This window comes from Hypanus sabinus, chromosome 12 (genome assembly GCF_030144855.1).
Source record: "Hypanus sabinus isolate sHypSab1 chromosome 12, sHypSab1.hap1, whole genome shotgun sequence".
NCBI classification, from domain to species: Eukaryota; Metazoa; Chordata; class Chondrichthyes; order Myliobatiformes; family Dasyatidae; genus Hypanus; species Hypanus sabinus.
The window spans coordinates 92,201,772-92,224,685 of record NC_082717.1 but is presented as its reverse complement, the minus strand read 5'-3'; the positions used below and the strand labels follow the sequence as shown (position 1 = coordinate 92,224,685).

At 38.8% G+C, this 22,914-nt stretch overlaps 1 protein-coding gene across 5 annotated transcripts in view; it reads left to right on the top strand.

Annotated features, from left to right (window-relative positions):
* Positions 1-4,896: 4,896 nt before the first annotated feature.
* Positions 4,897-22,914, top strand: part of LOC132403148 (KH domain-containing RNA-binding protein QKI) — a 529,050-nt gene continuing 511,032 nt past the window's right edge. For 4 of the 5 annotated variants that reach the window (XM_059986471.1, XM_059986472.1, XM_059986473.1 and 1 more), the window contains exon 1: positions 5,012-5,291. In XM_059986471.1, the coding sequence (XP_059842454.1) occupies positions 5,150-5,291 (142 nt within the window). In that variant the 5' untranslated portion in view covers positions 5,012-5,149. Of the gene's footprint in view, positions 5,292-22,914 lie in introns of all 5 variants that reach the window. The other variant, XM_059986476.1, reaches the window with a different exon arrangement.

Here is a 22,914-nt window from a genome sequence, read left to right as displayed (position 1 = left end):
AGTGACAACCTTAGGAAATAAAAATTTAGTAATTAGAAATAAATTCAGGAAAAGTATACTCTGGTTTATCTTCAAATCATAAAGCTGATGGGAAAGATTCTTTCAAAGCCTGTGATCAGTAAATGAGGTCGGTGATTTCTTCTGTAAGGGCTGCAGGCGCACATATTTTTTTAGGGAGAGGAAAGGCGGTATGATGGTGGCATAAAATTGCACAAGTTCTAAGTGTAGAATTGTGCATACTTGAGTAGTGCAGCTAAGGAAATGAGAAGGGATCAGAGAAAATTTACGACACAGATCATTTGATCCATTTGTGCCAGTTGAAAAAAACACTCAACCAAATCCCACCTTCCAGCTCTAAGTCCATGATTCTGCAGGAGCACTTTCAGCACTCCTTCAAATATTGTTTAAATGTGTTTTGGGTTTCAGTCTCTGTCAACCCTTCAGTCAGCAACTTTAAATCCATGTCCTCTTGATTTTGTCCCTTTACAAAGAGAAGTAGGTACTTCCTATTTATTCTGTTTGAGTCTCCCATAAATGGATACATCTTAATAAAAGCTCCAAGGAAAACTTCTCTATGCCACTGCTTCTCATAGCCCCAATTTTCCAGTGCATTAACATAGAATTAAGCAGAGACAATAGAGGACAGGCTAATTTTTCTGAGATACAATATTTAGTGCCATAAGGGATCCATTAGTAAATCGACAGACTCACACTGAATTCACGGCAACCTTACTGCATTAGTAACTAGTCACATTGGTTATTCACTCAAGGTTCTCCTACGGGCAAGCACATCCATGAACCCAATAAATTGTACTTTGTATTCAACACTCAACAGAAGGGTAATCAGGAGAGGGACCCTGAAATGTTAATAGCCATTCCTTCCATTATAATAGAAAAGTGTTGTTTGTCATAGTCACACGATGTCCAAACATTTTATTCATCAATGCAATTAGTGTGTGTTTTTGAAAGTCATATTAATAAAGTTCAGACACTTGGATTTCCATTTTAATTGATTTTTAGTAAATAAAATTGCCTTCTAGTTAGAAAAATGTTAAAATTATTCAGTTAGGTCATCTGAACATGATAATCAACATGTGGACAAACTGAACATTTTTAGCGATTCCAATGTGCGTAAAAAATATACATTATTTTCGATGTACAGCTGCATTTTTAAAATATTAAGACAGAACTTACTTGTGAATCTCAGCAGACTAAGCATTAGCAGATATAATTTCCAGCAGAAAGTTTCTTCATTTTTTACTAAAGCCAGAAACAACAAAGTAGCATAGTGGGATTTAGCAGCTGAAGTGTTCAAATTACAATAAAGAATAGAAAAGCCTATCTTAATGTTGAGGTTGCATTTACAAAGATTTTATGTAATACTATGTTTTTGGTAAACTTGTAGCCTATTTGGAGTGTGGCTAATGAGACTTCCCAGAATAACATCAAATTAGTGTCAATCATTGAATAAGGGCCCATCCAACACTTCTCTAGATAAATGATTAGAGAGTGGGGAGTTTGCCCATTCGCAATTTATATGAGTTATAAACTCAGAAGCCCACTCCCTTGGGGAGAAATGCGGTCCAGGATTTGAGATGCATTTCTCCTTGGAAGCTTGCCAAACTAGCTATGCTCACCAGTAGGCAGAGTCTGCAGAATTAACCATGTAACATCAATGAATCAATCCTTTACATAAACTGAATGCTGGTAACTGCACAATGTATCAACAAGTAGTCTTAAAATACATATGTTACATTGTAATTCAGACGAGTACTGAGTACACAGTTGCATATATTGATTTTACTAGTGTTTGGTATGATGGTTTATATTCAGATTGGTAGGTGTCAGTGGTGTAGACTGTTTATTTACTGGTTACATGTTTCAATTATACATTCCTGCAGGATTGGTGTTACTCTTGATTATTTTTAATGTGTGGCGATTCAATACCGAAAACTTATATCATCTTTACAATTAGGACTACCGCAATCCTGTGGTTCGCCAGACTTCCGTAGAAATAGTAGGTCCATATTTTCACTCCTGGATGTCCAATAGATTATGCTAATCTTTTCCTAAGAAAGAATGCCAGAATAATCAGACACATTTGGTAGACTAAGAAAATAATTATAAAGCCTCCAGATTTATGTGCAGGAGACAGCGACGGAGGCGCTCCGCCACTTAAACAGAAATATGCAGAAAGCCCATGGATACAATGATGGTTTTAATGCAGATTAGTAAACTATAAAACTAGATCCCATGGCAATTGAAACTGGCACAGCGTTGCTAAATGCTGACTTGCGAATTGATACGTCGATTATATGTCTGCAGAAATACAGACATAAAAGCAAGGAGTGAAATGATTTGTTGGGCAGTAAGTCCGTGTAAGCAATGTATCGGAAACCTGAAAGTGCAAACGCGGACACTCTTGTTTTCCCCGATTTACTGACATGCTGACAAAGGCAACGTGGAAAAATCTATTAAAAGATAAATATTTCCAAAGTGAGATCTGTGAAAACTACAACGTGTGTTTTCAATACGTGCTACCTTCAACTTCTCTATACAATCAGCAGAACCAGCCCAAGGAAGAAACAAGAAAAAGACGTTTCATTTGATTTGCTTTACTGTTATTTAAGGTTTTCATGAAAACGAAAAACCAACTGAAATCTAATTCGATATTAAAACTCCATGCCATTTTATAGCCTGAACTGTAAAATGCAGGGCATCCAAAAGACGGTTAATTGAAAATTTATTCCGTATTTTCAATCGCGTTGCACAGCACGGATTTTCATTGAAATTAGAAATTTTGTGATAACACGCACATTATACGGATCAGTCTGGTCCTGTACGTATCTGTCAAAGCACAGTTAAAAGTTGACTCGCGTAGTTATCGGAAACACTTTATGCGTTTTATTTCCAAGAAACAGCTAACATTTAATCAGAGTTAGTATTACATCAAGAATCGTGGCAAAAGAAATGCTATGTTGTGACAGAGCATATGAGACACAAGGGGTTTTGAATTAAGTATTTTCAAATTCCGGAAGCATCCCATCTCGACTTCACGATAGAAGATTTTGGCAAAAATAGCTGTGCTGTGAAAATACATATTTTTAGGACTACAAATGCGTACGAACTCAAATTCTGTTGTCCTTATCCGACAGAAAATGTGGTAAGATAGAAAACCAAAAAATATAACAGGTAATATGCGCCAGTAAGTTTGATCTGCTGTGTATACACAAACACTTATTTGCGGTACATGGGTATTTTATTTCTGATTGCCCGTGGAATCAAAGCATTACTTTTCTCCTTCAAGCGCTAAATAGGCAACATTCCACCGTCGGACGCCTAAACAAATATGCCCCCTTCTTTCCTCTCAGCAGAGTGTCAACTCATCAACCAAACGAATTCTCTGCAAAGAACTTCAAGACACTTGTGTCCATGTCAATGTCACAAAGATAGTGTTGGAATTGCAATGATGCTGGCAAAAATGCCGCACGAGCACTTTACAAACATTTCATCAAAACTGGGGAAATAACTGACTGCAGACTGGAGGCGCATCATTAATTGCGTTCCCTTGGATTATGAATTTTGGCGAGAGTTGTCCGTTAAAAAACAGCTAAATCTGGAATAAATTAAAATCATCCGTTTATAAATTGTGCGATTGGAAGCTTTCTTGTCAAGCAACACAATTAGCAGAAGGTTAGACAAACTTTATTTGGCATTTTTACGCTACCAAATAGAAAATTTAATTGGAATTAACAGTAACAGTAAATGGAATTAACTGGAAGTAACTATGCGTAGTAACTATAACTACGCAGTAATTGTGCGTGTGAAACCTAAACATACAACCACATAAATTTGAAAATGATCATTTGAATTCAGTATTTACCGTAGGGATAGAAGGTGTGATCGGATTTATAAAAATATTAATCGTAATTATATGAATAAAGTTTATCGCATTCTATCTGAGCTAAGAACATGTTGCATCTCTTACCAATGAAGCCTGCAATTAATTTTATCGCCTGACAATACTGTGTTGCTTTCCATGGGAACAGTTGATTGAGTGCAGATTTTAAACAAACAAAGCTTAGGAGTTCTTTCTTTACCCGGTTTCTGTTTCCGCGTGTGCAGGCATGCATTCATTAACGCAATCCCCCCCACATTTCAACATCAACTCAAAGAACAAACCTAGTGGCTGCTGAAGGAGAAAGAGACTCATGAATATTTAGACTCTTTCGTTACCTTCCACCCAAAGAAACAGGTATTTAGCAACAACACAGTTCAGTTTATATGCATATGAATAAACTGATTGTGCTGGACACAAAGGCGTATAATAGCAAGTCGAAAGTGAATACAAACCCACATCTCTCGGGGGTAATTCATCTCGCGCTTGTCAAATATTTCAGCACCGCGCTGCCTCTGCACCTCACATCCCCGGTCACTCACTAGGGCGCAAGCGCGCAATCGCCCATCCCGAACCAATCAGAAGCTCGCGTCCGAGCACGGAAGGATTTTTTTTCCGCGTGGTCGGCCCGCAACGCGAGCCGCGATGCGCGTGCGCAGAAACACTCTTTTCTTTCCCTTGCGCGTTCGCGAAGGAAAGAAGGAAGGTAAAGTGTGATGCGGCGCGCACACGCGCCGGAAGACCGTAAGGACATTCCCGTGACGCACGCAAACCACCACCAGGCTGGGAACGCGCTCGCTCGAGACACGTGATCCGTTAACTCCTCCCTCTCCACTCACCCATTCCCCTCCCACTCCCCCCCCCCCCGCGCGTTCTCTTCCTCCTTTCCCACCCCCTCCCCCCTCCCGGAGGCTGTGACGGCGAGCGAGGGTCGAGCAGCCAGAGCGCGAGCGAGTGGAGAGGAGCCGTTAATGCGCGAGCGGCTGTGTCAGTGTGGAGCCGCCGCGCGCAGCGGAGCCCAACTCTCAGCACTCGCACCGGACTTACTGCGAGCCCCGAGAAAGCCCCGTCAGCGAGGAGAGGCAAATCCCACCGGCACTGGGAACGGGGGGCAAAATCCAACGGAGAGACTCTCCTACGCCAGAACTTTCTGAGCTTCTGTCTGTCTGTGTGTGTGTGTGCGCGTGTGTGTGTGTGTGCGTGCGTGTGTGTGTGTGTGTGTTTTGGGGAGGGGGGGAAGTTCGTTGGAATATGGTTGGGGAAATGGAAAATAAGGAACGACCAAAACCGACCCCAGACTATCTCATGCAATTGATGAACGACAAGAAGCTGATGAGTAGCCTGCCCAACTTCTGCGGCATTTTCAACCATTTGGAGAGGTTGCTGGACGAAGGTACGTTCGTTGGCTTTGCGAGCGGGAGGGGTGGGGGAACATTCCTTCACACATATGTAAACATATTAAAAGAGTGAGTAGAGATGGCAAGGGCATCATCTGTGCACACACTTGCAGGATATACTGGGGGCTAGTTTGCATTCGTCCGCAAAGAGAAGGATAAGAGGGAAGGTTTGCAGATCCTTCCCGTCTCCTTCTCATCTCAGCCTCCCATACAAACCTTAGAAACGGGAAATGTGTTTGCAGAGCTGTGTGGTTTAAAAAAAAGTATACAGTATTTGTTTCAGAGTGCTCTGCCAGAATATGGTGATTCTTGAGACTTGCAGAGGGGTGAGTTGGGCTTGACGGGTATGGGCATGTAGTTGATATCTTGCCGCGGCTTATTTTCCTGGTGAATGCAATGGATATAAAAGAGGGCTGTGCAAAATCGCCGAGATGAATGTCTGAGGGTTCCTGCATTACAGACTCTGGCTGCCGGTGCGAATCGTGGTCACTGTAGGATGCGCTGGTGACTTGCTGCTTTGCCCCTCTGCGGTTTTTGAGCGGAGAGGGGCTGGTGGATATTTCGGCTGCCGGCTGACCAGTTTCATAGTGCGCTCGTCATTGTTTTTGTTTATTGTTGTTCTGAGGGACTGTGATTTCCATCGTGGCGTCCTGCTGTCCCAGCTTGAGATTGACACGGGTGCCGAGTCTCGGAGACGGTCAGTTAGGCAGGGACGGGAACTGCATTGGTGAAAATGAAATTAAATCAACCGGAGGGAGAGGTGGGCTTGCAGTGAACACATTGGAGGGAGCATGAGCTTTTCAGAGGGAAGACATCCCTGGGGGCTGATTGAAAAAGTGGTCGAAGAAACGGGGCAAGTCATACTGTGTTGTCTGTGCTTGCAGAGGAAGGTTTTAGTATTCAGGAACTTTGAGTACCGCTCCAGTGAATCGTGCAGCTTTAATTCGAGTTTCATGGTGTGCGTTGGTTAAGAGTTTTAATATTTGTGTTATAGTTGTGTGCAGAACTCATCCCGATTCTATGCTGGTATTTGGATGGAGGTTGTCTATGTTTTGATTACATTTTTGCCTCGGGGTCGATTTTGCGCCGAAGTGTGGAATGGTTGCAGTATCACGAAAAGGGCATCGGAGTGAAAGAAGATTAATTCTGCCTTAGCTTCGATCCAAGAATTGTATCGCCGTCGCGCTGGGTACATGATGGCTTTATTGCGGACGACTGCTTCGGGTTTTCATCAGAAAGTGGTTTGTGTAATTTGAAGAGGAAGTCGTAGCCGAAGGAGTTACGTTTAACTTTGGAGGTTCAGTGGAGCAGTTCAGATTTAGTCTTGCGAAAAGAGAAGCGGGCGGAATTAGAATAGGGAAAGGGGGGGGGGGAATTAAACCAAAATGTAAACGGAACCCATAAAGGTGTGAAATTGACGGGTCTAATATTGGATAAGCACGGAACGGGCAACGATGCAACAATATTTGTTTCAAACCACTCGGGCGGATTTAAATCCGATAGTTGTGTGGGAGGAAATGCATACTAGGAGGAAATAGTCTTGGTCAATTTGTCTGGTTCTGTATGGTATATGGTACATCTGATACAAATTCAAACGTGAGGCAAAGTCTGAAAATTCGCCAACTGTTTTGATGAAAGAGTTTTGTTCTGAGTCCGCACGACCTAATTATAAACGTTATTATGCGGCATGTATCAATAATTACTTAAAATAATGAGCTTTTACACTGTCAACTCTGCTCAAAGCTGGGCGTCGGAAGAAGACGCCCATATCCCTTTCACGTGAGTTCAGTGCCCTTTAGAACATGTTAGCAAATTCTTTGATTCACTCAATTGTTGATTTCTCATACTGTATGTGTTCATAGTAGCAGTTAGCAGCGAGGCAGAGGTTGGAGAGCATTTCCTCTTTTCAAAAAAGGAACATATGACCTAAGGAAATGCCAGTAGAGTCAATCGTTCTTCTGCTTTAGCTTTCCCGGGTAAAGGCCAGGTCACATTCCGAATTTAACGCTGATGTTGCTTGCATAAATCTGACAAACTTTGTAAAAGTTCCATATGTGAACGCTAGGGTGTGCCAGATCGTGCACTGATAAATCAGTGAAGCTTTTTCCGTGTCAAAGTTTGTTGCTTTTGAGAATGCATGTCAGAGTTAGGGTGACTGACATTTTTACATAACCACACTAGATACCGATCGGAACTTAACACCCATTTGTTTCCAGCTCTTTGAGCCATTCTATTTTTTCGTCCCCATTTGTTCCACAAGCTTGCATATTTCAGATATTAAAATATAAATATTTCTGTTAATATAAATTAAAAGTTGGTTAATTTGGAATCAAAATATTCCAAGAGTCGTCGGTTACTGTTTTATTATAGAAATTAATCTAGCACTAATAAGGTTCCAAAATGTGGTTTTAAAATGACAAACACATCTAAACATAAAAATACATTAGTTTGATTTTGAACTTATTACATCAAAAAGATCAAATTCATTTTCTTCGTATACAAATGAACGTTAGTGCTCTTATCAAATACCTGCAAAAAATTTAATCTGAGAAACTGTTGTGGATTAAATTCTTAGCTATTGTAGAGTTAACAGCATAAGCCACTATATACTATGGTACCTTCTGTTTACTCTACATTGACCATAAGAATTTAATTCAGAGGAGTACAAGTGAATGTACTGGTGAGTTGTCATTCCAATAGTTAGACTAGAACATGAAACTTGTAAATAGTCAGAGCTAAACTGTTTAAAGTTTTATTATGCCTGACTCATTGAAGGAGTTTCTTCAGTGCAACAGGCAGTGAAGAGGGCAAATGGAATGTTGGCCTTTGTTACAAGGGGAATTGAGTACAAGAGCAAGGATGTCCTTTTGCATTTGTACAGGGCCCTGGTGAGACCACACCTGGAATATTGTGTACAGTTTTGGTCTCCAGGTTTAAGGAAGGACATTCTGGCAATTGAGGAAGTGCAGAGTAGATTCACTAGGTTGATTCCTGGGATGGCAGGGCTGTCTTACGCAGAGAGATTGGAGAGATTGGGCTTGTACACACTGGAATAGAGGAGATTGAGAGGGGATCTGATTGAAACGTTTAAGATAATTAAAGGATTTGATAGGGTTGAGGCAGGAAATATGTTCCAGATGTTGGGAGAGTCCAGTACCAGAGGGCATGGATTGAGAATGAGAGGTCAGTTATTTAAAACAGAGTTGAGGAAAAACTTCTTCTCCCAGAGAGTTGTGGGGGTGTGGAATGCACTTCCTCGGTAGGCGGTGGAGGCCAATTCTCTGGATGCTTTCAAGAAGGAGTGAGATAGATATCTGATGGATAGGGGAATCAAGGGATATGGGGACAAGGCAGGGACTGGGTATTGATAGTGAATGATCAGCCATGATCTCAGAATGGTGGTGCAGACTCTAGGGGCCGAATGGTCTACTTCTGCACCTATTGTCTATGAAATTTGTTTTGGATTTTTCTTTTGGATAAATATTTTTTATATGTTAATGTGATTTGTGCAGATTGTGTACAGACAACCATTTTGCTTGGAGGCGTGGGAAAGGGAACAGTCCTCAAATAGAAAATATTTTGTAAATAACTTTATGAACCTTGTATCACTGAAGATTTTTCTTTATTTGTAACAATTGATTTATAAAATGCCAAATATATGAAACAGGATAATCAGAAGAAAATCCATAACATTAGGCTGAAAGATTTTATGGAATCATCGTTTGCATGTTTTCTAATAGTTGTAAGATCTCATTCATATCTGATGAAGGCAATGGAGTGTGATAGCAAATTAGTGACACCATGCATTGTGGAAGTAACTACTTTTAATATTACTCTATATTTAGCAAGAGGGTAGAGTTGGTTGAACTTTTAATGGCAGACTACCTTTAAGTAGGTGCTGGTCCAATTTGTTTCAATACAATACTGCCAGTATAACAGCTTGGTGCATCTTTGGAGTAAAAGTAAGTTGTCAGTAGCTATTTGAAGTAATCATTTAAGATTGGCTTGTGTTTGATTTTTTTTAAACTATCTGAGATTGGCTCTCAATCCCCAGTTTTAAAAACTGGGGATTGAGATTATCCCCAATTTAAGATTATCTTTTTGTTCTTACTGTTTGTAAAATATATTTGCTGTCTCTCAAGGCCTTTGCTCTTTCACAGTTAAGGGTTCTAGAGCCGGTGTTCCCAACCTTTTTTTATGCCATAGACTCTTACCATTAATTGAGGGGTCCATGGACCCCAGGTTGAGAAACCCCTGATCTGGAGTTTTCCATCACATATCTTCTTTGTTATTTAGAAATACTTTTTGACCAATATATTGACTTTTTGTTAATAGTTTTGTCCAATTTTTGCATCTGTGAAGCCTTTTGCAGAGGGTTATAGCATCATTCAGCACAGAAATAGGCCCTTCAACCCTCCATGTCTGTGTTGATCAAGAATTATTTAGATGGGATGAGACAGGACACCAGTCCGAAGGACCCATTTCTGTGCTGTAGTGCTCTGTCTCTGTGGGTGAAAGAAAAATGGAGGGTTATGGGCTTGTTGGGTGTGATGGATTGTATTGATCATAGAGTACTGGGGTGGCATGGTAGTGTAGTGATTATATCGCCAGGACCCAGGTTCAGTTCCACTGCTGTCTGTAAGGAGTTGTACATTTCCCTCAGGTGGGTTTCCTTTGGGTGTTCTGGTTTTTCTACATTCCAAGGACGTACAGGTTAGTAAGTTAATTGGTCTTATGGATGGAATTGTGTGCTGCGGACCCTTTGGGCTGGAAAGGTGTGTTATTGTACTGTATCTCCAAATTTTAAAAAAAGATTGGCACAACGTCGTGAGCCTAAGAGCCCAGTCTGTTCTGTACTGCTCTATGTTCTATACTATTCTGTTTGCTAGCATTTGGGATATTTTTTGCTATTGCAAAGATTATAGATAAGTACGAAGTTCTTGTAATCCTTTACTGACTTCTTCCAATTTGCTAAGTTTTAGTATTAACAGAAAAGGGGAAATGTTAAAAAAAACTTGTATGGCTATCTTGTATGACAATGCCGATATTGGTAGCTAAAGTTAACTTGCAGCTGACAGTGCATTGTTTATATTGAAATATTGGAACTTAAAGTTCCTAGGGAAAGAGGTGTAAATTCATTTTATTTGCATATGTAGTCAGAAGCATGTGGATGAAGGCTGTGCAGTATTAATGCCTGCTCTGGTACATCTTTTTTAATATATAGAATGCAAGTGAGTCAGAACTAAACAATAAAAGCTGATAGATTTAAGAAGAATGTAGTGTTAAACAGCAAATCGAATTGCTTGGAAATCAATCTGTCCACAAGTCCAGCAAACACCAATGTAATAATGACCTGTTTCAATTTTACTGGGGATAAATATTGCTTGGCACACTGGGGAGAACTCCTCCATTCTTACTAACAAATATTTTATTCATATATATTGATATTGATACCGCAAACCTAATAGCCTGGTGCAGATCCACAACATCATTCTTTCTTTGCGGCATCAGAGGAGTTGGATTATTTTGATGAAAGTTAGTCTGAATTCACTTAGATTTTTGTGAACGTTAGCATCAAATTAATTTTGTTTTAAAGAAGAATATTTACACTGATGCTTAATGTATTGATTATGCTGAATAGCATAGAATTGCAGATTTAATATCAAAGAATCTTAGATTTTGAAGTTTAATAATTGAAATAAACATGGAGAAATAGAAATCGTTTATTTCCCTAATTTATTAAACAAGTGTTAAATCATGATGTTAAATATTAAGTAATAGTTCAAGAATATTCATTGCTCAGAGATGTGGAGTTGAATTGTCAGAGCTACTCTCAAACAATAAATGCAGAGTTATCATTAGTAATACTAATCTGAACTTACTGTTGTACTTCAGGTGCTTTTAATGGAGGTTTTAATACTGCTTATTGCTAAGAATAGTTGTGAATTGGCAATATTAAGGGAATGTTCTGGAAGCTATTCTGAAGATATGTATTTGTTTAGAACTGGATTGCAGCTGTTTTCTCTACATTAAAATATTGTAACATTTAGCATTACTGCCTGCTTGAAAATTTTAGTTACATTGGCGATAGTCAGGTGTGCAACAGAATTGGGGTCGATTATACACAGAAATAAGCTAAACTGGAATCTCTTGCAGTTTGGTCCAGCTTCTCTGACCCTTTGTTTTGCAGCCGTCAGTGGCATAAAATGTCAAAGAACACTTTCCATGGCAACCACACAGGAACAAGACACATTATGTTTGCTTTTGTGGAGATCTTCCACATGTGCTAGAAGGGATATACGTATCCTAGTCAACAAAATGCATGCCCAGAGGAAAGTTCTTTTGTATTTGAGATTTGGGCAGAAAGGAAGGGGAAGGAGAACTGGTCAAGCTCTTCGCAGAAAGGATTTGGAAGGAAGTCGCTACTGTACTGTTTTTTCAGGATCGAGAATCTCCACATAATGGAGCAATGTGGAAAGAAGTTTCATGTCTCCACAAGATGTCAAGACCTCTGTTTACACGTGTTGAGTAGCTATCCTCCACAGTAAAGTGCATTTTGTATAAATCTTCAAGTTCTTTAAGCAACGTGCTGTTCAGCAGGAATTAGATTTTATCACAAGCCTTTTAACTAATTGAATTTATTAACTTTGTGTTGTAATTAATGCTACCAGACATGCAAAGCAGGACATTAAGGATTTTCATGCATTTTTTGTTTTTTTTCTCTCTCACTCTTCTCCCTCCCATCAAATCTAATTGTTTTGTGATAGTGGTAGTGTTTGGAGAAAGGAGAGGGGCATGTGGCTTTCAGAGGTGATAACAGATTTGAAGATTCTTTCAGATAGGGAGAAGTACTTTTTATCTGGGACTCATTTTTATCCTGCAATATCAATGTTTCCTTCATTTGTTCAGTCAAGATATGAGGGTGTGAATATTGTGGGGGATATCCTCTGTGGCCTTCTGTTTCCTCTTAATCTATTTAGGCTGTAGGCTTCCTTGATGTTTTTTCTTTGACACTAGCTGCTGCCTCTGGTTTGCAAGACTATGCTGCATAGTAATCTATGCTTAAATGACTGACACGGCAGTGTTACCTCCGACTGGTGCACCTTAAGGAAGCTTTGACCTTTCTCACTGCAATCCTATATGACTTCCTTTGTGGTTGGAGAGTGTATGGTTGTCACCAACTATGGATGGATCTTGTTTCTCAGGAACCAACCACCTGCACTGTGCTTACCACTGCAAATGTACAAATGAATGGTTTTCGTCAAGATGTGCTTTCTAGAAATGTTGCATCCATTGTATAGGAATTCCTGAGATCCATAATGAGCTGGAGGCTAGGTAAGCATACAGAAAGAATTGAATGGTGAGCTTCACTGATGAATTTGGATGAAAGTCAAGAAACTACTCAGATGGGACAGTCCTGAGTGTATGTGACTTTGGCCTCCAGGGAACTATTAGGCCAAGGTCAAAGGGCTCATGAAGTGTAGTTTTCTGAGGCTTCTGGAGAAAGTTTAAAATAGTATACAGAATCTGATTGGAAGTTTGGGAGTGAGAGAAGACAATCCAAAGATGTAGATTAGAAATGTAGTGATCAAAATAAAATTTTCATTGGAAACAAAAGTAAGTGGCAAATACGGTCAGGTATTTAAAAAATGTTCAAATGTTAAATATAAAGCCATTATATCTAGATACACACTGCCTTTCTAACAAGACACATGAAAGAACTATACACGAGGTCATCAGTGGTTATACTGTAAATCTTATCCACTATAGAAATGTGAATACTGGATGATGAAAGCTGGAATTGGATATTTCCGGGTGTTCAACATTTATAAAGGACAACAAAAAGAGAAAATGTGTTGGGATAGTGCTGGTAATAAGAGATAACATGTAGAGTTAGAATGGATCTTGGCTTAGTAGATCATAGTATAGAATTCAGATTAGATTATGTGAAGATCAGACACAGAGCAGCAAACATCAGTCGGAGTTTATTTATAAATCTCTGAATTGTAGTTATGATACAGAGCATGGTATAAATAGGGAAAATGGGTGCATGGCATAAGTGACAGTGATTATGAGGAATTTTAATCTATATATAGACTGGGCATATTCAAATTAATACCAATAATCTAGATGGGATTAATTTCTTGGTATATAACTAATTGAATACAGCTAAGATTAGTGCTTGGATCATGCCATTCATAACTATGTTGATTTAGTTGAAGAAACCAAATGCAAAATTTTATTGTTTATTTGTGATGCAAGTAAGTGGGAATGTGAGTGCTGATGTGAATACAAGGGGATATAGATAAACTAAATGACTGCTTGTCTCAACAGCATGGCAGGTGGAACAAAATGTGAAAAATTGTGAGATCATCCATTTTTGCAGTAAAAAGGAAACAAGTTGAATAAGTTTTAAATAGCAACATATTAGATAACTTTGAAATTCAAAGAGACCTGTTTGAATCATGCGCAAATCAGCAGGCAGTTACAAAAGGTAAATAGTATTTTGACCTGTATTGTAAGAGGAGTTGAGTACAAGTGTAAAGATGTCTTACTGTAATTATATATGACCTGCTGGCATATTTGTGAATGCTGTTGGCTTATTGTTGAGGGATTGCAGTGAAAATTAACCAGGTTGGTTCTGGAGAGTGACAAATCTGTCAATTTGGGAAGAAACCGAGAAAGCTAATCCTCCATTCCTTAGAATTTAGAAGAACGAGTGCTGACTTCATTGAAACATGCAAAACCTTAGTAGACTTGGTGAGGTAAATCTGGCGAGAATGTTTCTCCTGGTTGAAGAACAAAGTAAAGGAGTGCCCATTTAGAACTGAAATGAACGCTCTGGTAAGGTTTTGTAATGATTCCCTTGTAGATCTGTGGAGGTTCTTGCATTGATTGCATTTAAAACAGGCCAGTAGATTACTGGTTATTTATATTAAAAAAAGTTAACAAATATGGCATAGGTGGGAAAGTGGATTTGAGGTAGATGACCATTTATCTTGTTAAATGCTAAGCAGGCTGAATACCTTACACTTACTCCTTTTTATTTTTATATGTGTGTGTATATAACAATAGTGAGAATAAAGTCTAGTGAAACATTTTAATTTTTTTCATTTTTATTGAAAAATCTCAGGTATACTCTATTTTTCCTGTAATGGCACCTCTATCGGGGTAATAACTGTTGTCCCTTCACCCTGCATAATTTGGAAATGTTACTTGGTGTTGTATGTCATGCAATATGAAAGGACGATCTTTCAGAATTTCACAGGAAAACACTGATTTGATATCCAAACATTTCCTTTCAAAGGAAATTATTAATTTGTGGTTATTATCAGGTTGCTAGAGTGCATCTTCAAATGGCAGGTTATATATGGCACTGATAGAAGTACCAAAACGAAGTTCACATCACAGGACAAAGAATAGGAGCTATAAAAATTGCACACTGTTTTAATGAAGCATTATTCTGTATTCAGCAATGGCTGTGAATGTGTTTTAATGTACAAGGTGTGAATTACCAACACGTTTATAAATCTAGCTTTGGTGTAACTTGGTATAACCATAGTTCTCATCTCATTTAACACATTTGCAATTGCCTCAGGTTGAAAAAGTGTCTCAACTACTGCTTTTAATCAATAAATCATTGATTTCATTTGCAACTTTTTCATCACATTCTGTTGCATGGTTTATAATCAGAGCAGCATTCAAGTGCAGTAGATAGAAGGAAAACTAATTCAGCAAGACCTTTTGGGCAAGAAAGTGATCAGTTTCTTTAGAGCTCAGGAGGAAAATAATATGTGATTTCTTATATCTTTTAGAAATATTTTTAAAATGTTGTTTTAATAGTAACCTGATTTTGCTGCTAATTTTAATAAGCTCGTCTCTTTTGTTATTGGTCTGTCCTGTTGGGCAACAAAAATGTTTAAATTTCCTCACCAAGTTAGTAAGTATGAAGGACAGCAGAGTTAGTGTTTTGAGTTTCCAGCATCTTGTAGTCTTTAGCTTTAAAAGTTCAAATTAAATTTGTTGTCAAAGTACATATATGTCACTGATTACAGCTCTGAGATTCATTTTCTTGCAGGCATACTCAAAAATCCACAATAGGATAATAACCATACTATAATAGAATCAATGAAAGACTGCACCAACTTAGGCTTTCAACTAGTGTGCAGAAGACAACAAACTGTGCAAGTACAAATACAAAAAGAAATAAATAATAAAAAATAAACATGGAGAACATGAGTCCTTGAAATCGAATCCACAGGTTGTGGGAACATTTCAATGATGGGCCCAGTGAGTTGAGTGAAGGTGTTACCCTTGGTTCCAGAGCCTGATGGTTGAGGGGTAATAACTGTCCTTAACCTGGCTGTGTGAGCCCTAAGGCTTATGTACCACCTTCCAGATGGCAGCAGCAAGAAGAGAGCATGACCTAGGTGGTGGGGGTCCCTGAAGATGGATGCTTCTTTCCTGCAACAATGTTTCATGTAGATGTGTTCAATGGTGGGAGGCCTTTACCTGTAATGGACAGGGCTCTATCTGCTATTTTTTTGTGGGATTTTCCATTCAAGGGCACTGGTATTTCATATCTGGCTGTGACACAGGCAGTCATTATACTCTACACTGCACATCTGTAGAAGTTTGTCAAAGTTTTAGATGTCATTGCAAACTTCTTGGGAAGTAGAGACACTGCTGTGCTTCCTTTGTATTTGTGCTTGCGTGCTGGGCCCAGGACAGGTTCTCTGAAATGATAACACCAAGGAATTTAAAGTTGCTGACCTTCTCCACCTCTGATGAAAACTAGTTCTTGGACCTTTGGTTTCTTCCTCCTAAAGTTGGTAATCAGCTCTTTTGTCTTGCTGACATTGAGTAAGAGGTTGTTGTGGCACCACTCAGCCAGGTTTTCAATCTCCTATATGCTGATTTATCACCACCTTTGCTTCGGCCCATGACAGTGGTGTCATCAGCAAACTTGAATATGGCATTGGAGCTGCGCTTAGCCACACTGTAATAAGTGTAAAGTGAGAAGAGCAGGGGCTAATCACATGGCCTTGTGTTACATCTGTGCTGAAGATTGTGGAGGAGATATTGTTACCAATCCAAACTGACATGGGGGCGGGGAAATCTGCAATTGAGGATCCTATTGCACGAGCTGTAGTAAATGTAGCCCATCCTGATGTATTCATCTTTGCTGTCCAGATGTTCCACAGTTGAGTGAAGAGCCAAAGAGATCTGCTGTGGTGCCAGTAGGGAAATTGGAGGAGATCCAAGTCACTTCTCAGGAATTGAAGTGTTTTGTCACCAACCTCTCAAAGCACTTCATTACTGTGGATGAAAGTGTTACTGAACGATAGTCATTGAGGCAGGTTACTGCATTCTTCTTGGGTACCACTATAAGTGAAGTCTGCTTAAAGCAGGTCGGTACTTCAGACTGCTGAAGCGAGAAGTTAGAGATCTCAGTGAATACTCCAGCCAGTTGATCAGCACAGGTCTTTAGTACTTGGCCAGGTACTCTATCTGGGCTGGATACTTTTTGTGGGTTCATCCTCGTGATGGCTATTGTGGGAGTTTGTGATGGTTCCTCTATGTTTTGACAGTCAAAGTGAGCATAGAAGGCATTGAGTTTATCTGAAAGTGAATTTAGTAGGAATTATGTGTGGTGCCTTAATGGTTAAATTTGGATCACTTGAACTTAGTTTTAGAAATAAGTGTGGAGTCATACACAGGTCAGAAACAAGGTTAATAGATTTCTTTTACTGGATATTAATTTTTTAAGTGACGTTTGATAAATTACAGAAATGTACAGTACAGAAACTGGCCATTATGGCCCGATATTCTGGCCCACTGTTTTCTAATTCAATTCTCCCAAAGCAGATAAATATTTCTCCATGTACCAGAGGAACTAATCTCAACTTAAGGTTCTGAATATGTTACTCTGCAATACTTAAGTGAATATTCTGTTTTCTGTTGGTTGTAAATTGTGTCATTTAACACTAAATTAAAAACAATTTGGTGCTTTGTGCCAATACTCATTAAGGATTAGATTGAGATGGCAGTGTTACAAAATCAGCAAGTAGGAAAATATTAAAGTTTATTTCAGTTGGTAGGAATTTTCTGATGTATTTGAGTGCATTGGTTGTTCTGACAAAAGGTTTCCTGCACAATAGGTAAGAGAGTTCATCACATCTAAACTAGTCAATAAAATAAGTTGAGTCAATAACCACACACAGTCAATCTTCTGGAGATTCATAACTTTGAGGTTAAAGGGGAATTCAGAAATTGGCGCAGCTTAATCTCTTCCACTCAAACCTACATATTTTCATTCTATTTATTTTAATAAACTTTTCAACTTACATTTTAAACTCTTAATTTTGCTAAATTCTTGAGGCTTGATGTTCGGAAAGCATTGCTTTGCAGCAGGTAGTTTGCATGGTAAAACACAGAGTGGCATGTGTTAGCGGGTGAAGAGGGGAGATGAAAATAAAGGCAGGAAGAGAACTAGACAGATCATCTTGGATTAGCTAATGCACCAAATTCACCACTAGGACAGTTACTCTCAGCCCAATTGATCTTGCACTGTTGCCTTTCAAAATCGGGGGGCTCAGGTCTAAATTGGGAAAATTGCCTTTTTGACTGGTTAGGCAATAGCTGATACAGTGGAGATGCAAATGACCGCAGATGCTGTAATCTGGAACAAAAAATAAACTTCCAGGAACTCAGTGTGTCAGACTGCATCTGTGGAGGCAAAGGGACAGCTGGAGTTTTGGGTTGAGACCCTACGCAGGATTAATGGTGTAATGGGATGGTCAATGTTTGGCTATCTCTTTATATTCTCAGTGAAAGTAAATTTATTAAAGTACAGACTATACAAAACTCATGGGTGTGTGTGTGTGTGTGTATCTAGTGTGTATAATATGGTGCTTAAGACTTTTGTACAATACTGTAATTTTATGTATTATACTGTACTGCCACAAAAAAAATCATGATATATGTGAGTGATGATAAACCTGATTCTGATATGGGTCTCTTATTTGAACTGAGAGTGGGAAGGGGGCAAAGAGGGGGAAATCATAGCTGAGAAAAGGTGAAGGGAAATTGTATAGTCCTTGAAAGTGAATCTGTGGGTTGTGGAATCAGTTCAGAGTTGAGTTGAGTAAAGCTATCAGGCTTCTGAACTAGTGTGGATGATTGTTGAGTAATAACTGTTCCTGAACATGGTGGTATGGGACCTAAAGCTCCTATGCCTCCTGCTCAGTGGTAATAGTGAGAAGATCTAGATGGTGGGGGCCCATGATGATGAATGCTGTGTTCTTGTGGCAGCATGTGCTCAGTGGTGGGAAGGGCTTTGCCTTTGATGGACAACTACTACTACTTTCTATTGACTTTTCCGTTCCTGGTCCTTGGCATTGCCATGCCAGGACATGGCACAACTAGTGCATTTGTTGTAGTTTGTCAAAGTTATATGATTGCTATTACTGATAGCAAATTAACATGTTAATTATCCCACCAGAAAATGAAATATAAATCCTATTGACTTTTGTCTAGCATGGATCTAAGTACTCTGACCTTGTCAGGCCTCAAGACTTCTCTCATGCCTCATGGTAGGAACAATCTTCACTTGCTTTCCCTATTAATGTCCAAAATTGTATAACAAACTCTTAACCTCTATTCTCTTAATTATAGAAACATCAGAACATTTGTGGGAAGGCAGAATGGGAGAAGTAAGATGCACCAATGAAGGGGGAGGGCACCCCCTTGCCTTCCCCTTCCCACAAGCCTTTTCCCCCCACTTGTTCCTCTCCTGGAATGGTACAGGTGGAGAGTGATCAGTACATCATGCAGACCTGAAAGATCTTAAATTTAATTATTGGTTTATTTTTGCTTAACCCCTTGTTGGGATGGGGGTGGTGGCGAAGCATGGTAGTGTTGGGAATATTGTCTGGAGTTCTGGTTTACGACTGCAAGGTGGTGATTTCTGCTGGATATGCATGCATTGCAGCTCATTTGAGGAACTTGTGACCCAAGCTGAATACAAAATGCTTTTATCAGTAATAAATACAGAATCCAAGGATCTTAACATTGACTGAACGGATGACTAAACAAATTACACACGACTGGAACTAATTAACAATGTTTAAAACTACAACCTTTGTTATGAAAATCTTGGATCAAAAGAGAAAGCAAAGGTGGTTATTTTATATCAAAAGAGGGCTGATGCTGCTACAGAGAATGCAAGAATAATTAACTGGAAGAATTTATTGTAGGAGAAAGGCAACACTTTGATACAAAATAGATAATAAAGGCAGATGAGTTGTGAATGCTTGTGAAAGCAGTTGCAGGAAACTAAGATGAATAGTAGAAGCTCTCAGATTGGAGCAGCTGGTTAAATTGCTATCATGCAGTGCTGGTGATCTTGAGTTAAGTTCTGAACTTCAGTTCTGCCTCTGTAGACTATGTGCATTCTCACGGTGATGGTGTGTTTTCTTTGATGTGTTGCTAGGTAGGTTCATTGCCCAATCTAGATAGTGCCATATAGATTACAAAGAAAAAGTTGGTGAGGTGCAGGATTTTTCTGGGAGCTCAATGGTATGAGTGGTCTTCCGAATCATGAGGAAATATAGAACCATACACATTTAGGATTGTGCCAAAGAAATACCATATTGCAGAAATATAATAGTGAGAAGAAACATCTTAACATCCAAGGCTTGAGCAAGACCTTTATGGGAAAAGATATCTATCCTGTACATTAATCAATGTCAATTGAACAAAGCTGAAATGTAGGCCAGTTGTAAATCCAGCTTATTTCTGTGCTTTAAGTACATTTTACGTAGATTTGTTAAAAGACCTTTCAGCAAATTACTTGTTATTTTACTAATTAATATTGTTATCTCAATGCTGTGGAGCTGACAGGTTGGTCTTTATGCTAAATATCTGATCAAGCTGACAACTGAAACTGATTGAAGTCTGGCACATAACCAATGGATGTAACTGCTACATTAACAGAAGGGAGAAGATGTTTTGCTACAAAAAATGTGGAATAATGAATTGAAATTACTCGGTGACCTGTTATTGAAATATAATTCTGATTCTCAATTACAGATGAGTATTTTGAAATTTTTTTTATTATAATCCCTTCAAAGATGTAACAAATTGGGACTTGTTATAGATGTAGTGGGTGCTGTTTTCTAAAATCAAAAGACTTTCGGCATTTCTGAAAGGAGGGACTGAAAATCAACTGCAAAAATGTAGTTCCAGATCTTGCTCCCAAATAATTTTCCTCAATTTAATTTCCCAGAAGCAGTTGGGTATTTACATGTATTTCATTGTTTCACCAGACACCAACAGATTGCATGGAACTGATTGCCAAAGCAGATCTTGTTTGTACCATCTTACTTCAATTGGTGCTTTATATGTGCAACCTGTCAGTATCTGTGGAAATTCCAAGGACCCATATTGAATATCAGGTAAAAGATAGAAAGTTTGCCACAACAGTATATTAGGATAAATATAATTTATAGTCAAGTTTTGAGCTAAGAAAAGTTGAAGTACAGTTAGTTTGAAGTACAGTATTTAAAATGCTAAGAAGACAAAAGTATACTTAATGAGCATATATCTTGTCTTTTGAGGAAGTTGAAGGCTCAAGTATCTGCGAATCCGTTGAGTCTGCTGGAGGCCAAAGGTAGCCTGTCCTGGGATCAGAGGACAATGTAGGCATGTGGGTGAGGGGGAGGGAAGAATAGGGCTTGTTCTGCTGCTGTTGCTTTGCCGCCTGGTATGTTTTGTTTCATTGTGTTCTATGTTGTTATGCCTAGCATGTTGGGCATCCTATGTTGGCATCAGAAATTGTGGCAACACTGGCAGGCACATCCTTGTGCATCACATTGTGGCATCACATCCTTGGTTGTGTTTGTTGTTAATGCCAATGCTGCATTTCACTGTTTTGAGCTCCTGCACATTCTGTGTATTGCAACAAATTTTTTTGAAAGTGATGTTTCCTCAGAAATCTTTCTTGTTTATGATAAACCACTTGAATCTGAACACAAATATAATTTCAGACGACTTGTATCATGTAGGAATTTGTAGAAACAAGGGATTAACTTTTATTGAATATAATGCATTTAATTGCAAACGGTGCTGATGCTTTGCAATGGTTCAATTGCTAAAGGTTTTTTTTTGATGATTTACATTTGTGCTTGGTATTGAGGCTTCTCACGTAAGTGTCCAACAATAATCAGCCAGCATTGATGGATTCCAGTTTCCCTGATACTGTTTCTCCATGACGGCAATATCCTGGTGAAACCTTTCACCATACTCGTAACTGACAGTGCCAAGATTTGCAGGGAAGAAGTCTTAAGTGGGAATGTAGAAAATGAATCTTTAGTGACATATTCCACTTAATGGTTTTGTATAGTTGTAGCATATTGACAACCAGCTGCACCTGCTCTTTAGTTGCCAAGAATATTTTCAACACCATCCTTGAATGCCTTCCATGTGATTTTTCTCTGGTCCCGCTAGAAGTTCTTCAAATTGATGATTTGTTTGATTTGTGGCCCAACAAAAATGCTTCCTTAATCTTGGCATGAGTTATTCAGACTTGAATTGAAAGAACAAATATAGGTGATTTAAAAAATTGGGAGTGCATGATAGGGAAATAGGGAAATTTTATGCTGTTTTTCATAATCAGCAGCCTAAAATCCATGTGATACACCCTGAAGTGTTCAGGAAGCAAAATTTTTGATATCCATTGCTATCAAAGTATCCAGCTGCTGATCATACTGCCCATTCAATTAACTATGGTTAATGGAAACATTGAAAGCATTGTGGATTTATGTTGAAAAGTTCGTTCAGTTTTCTTTCATATTCATGGGCCACAAAACTGGGGTAATTGAGGTGTAATTTTGAAAGATGGCTTCTGTGTATTGTGAACACATAACTAATCCAGTGCATTGCAAATTTCGTTGTGCTACTCTCATAGAAGATGATAGAAATTTTTGTGTCATAATTGTTGCTAGAAGAAAATTGGGAGGCTGACACATAATAATTGCAGGCATGTACATATCTCGTCCAAGTGATTTGAGGAATGTAAACATTTATTATCTTACAAGATTTTTAAAAACACAATTTGCATTCTATCTTTTTATTGGGATATCTATGCAGATGAATGAAATAATAATGAGCAATATTCATAAATGCTTCAGTCTGAAAACATTCCAGAACATATTTCTCTCTGCAATCATTTTCAAGATTTCTTTGATTTAGCATGAAGCAAGATATCAGAAAATATCTAAGTAATAAAATGGCTGTAAGGGAAGTAGCTGTATTCCAATAACTGCTTTCTGATTTTTTTTTGTTTTGCTGAGCTCAACTTTATTGTAGGTAAGGAGAGAAAAAAGTATTATGCACAGCTTGTGTTAGAGCAGGACACTGATCACTTGTGAAATATAAATGGTATTTCAAATTTGCATCTGCTATAGCTCAAAAATGCAATTCATTTTGACACACATGATAAGACGAATAAAGCATCATTGCTGTCAAGATGATTGTTGCTTCAGGGAAAGCAGCTCGGGCATACTTCCACACAGCTAGCTGAAAGGCTCAGAAATGGCAGAATGAAAGTTAGACTGA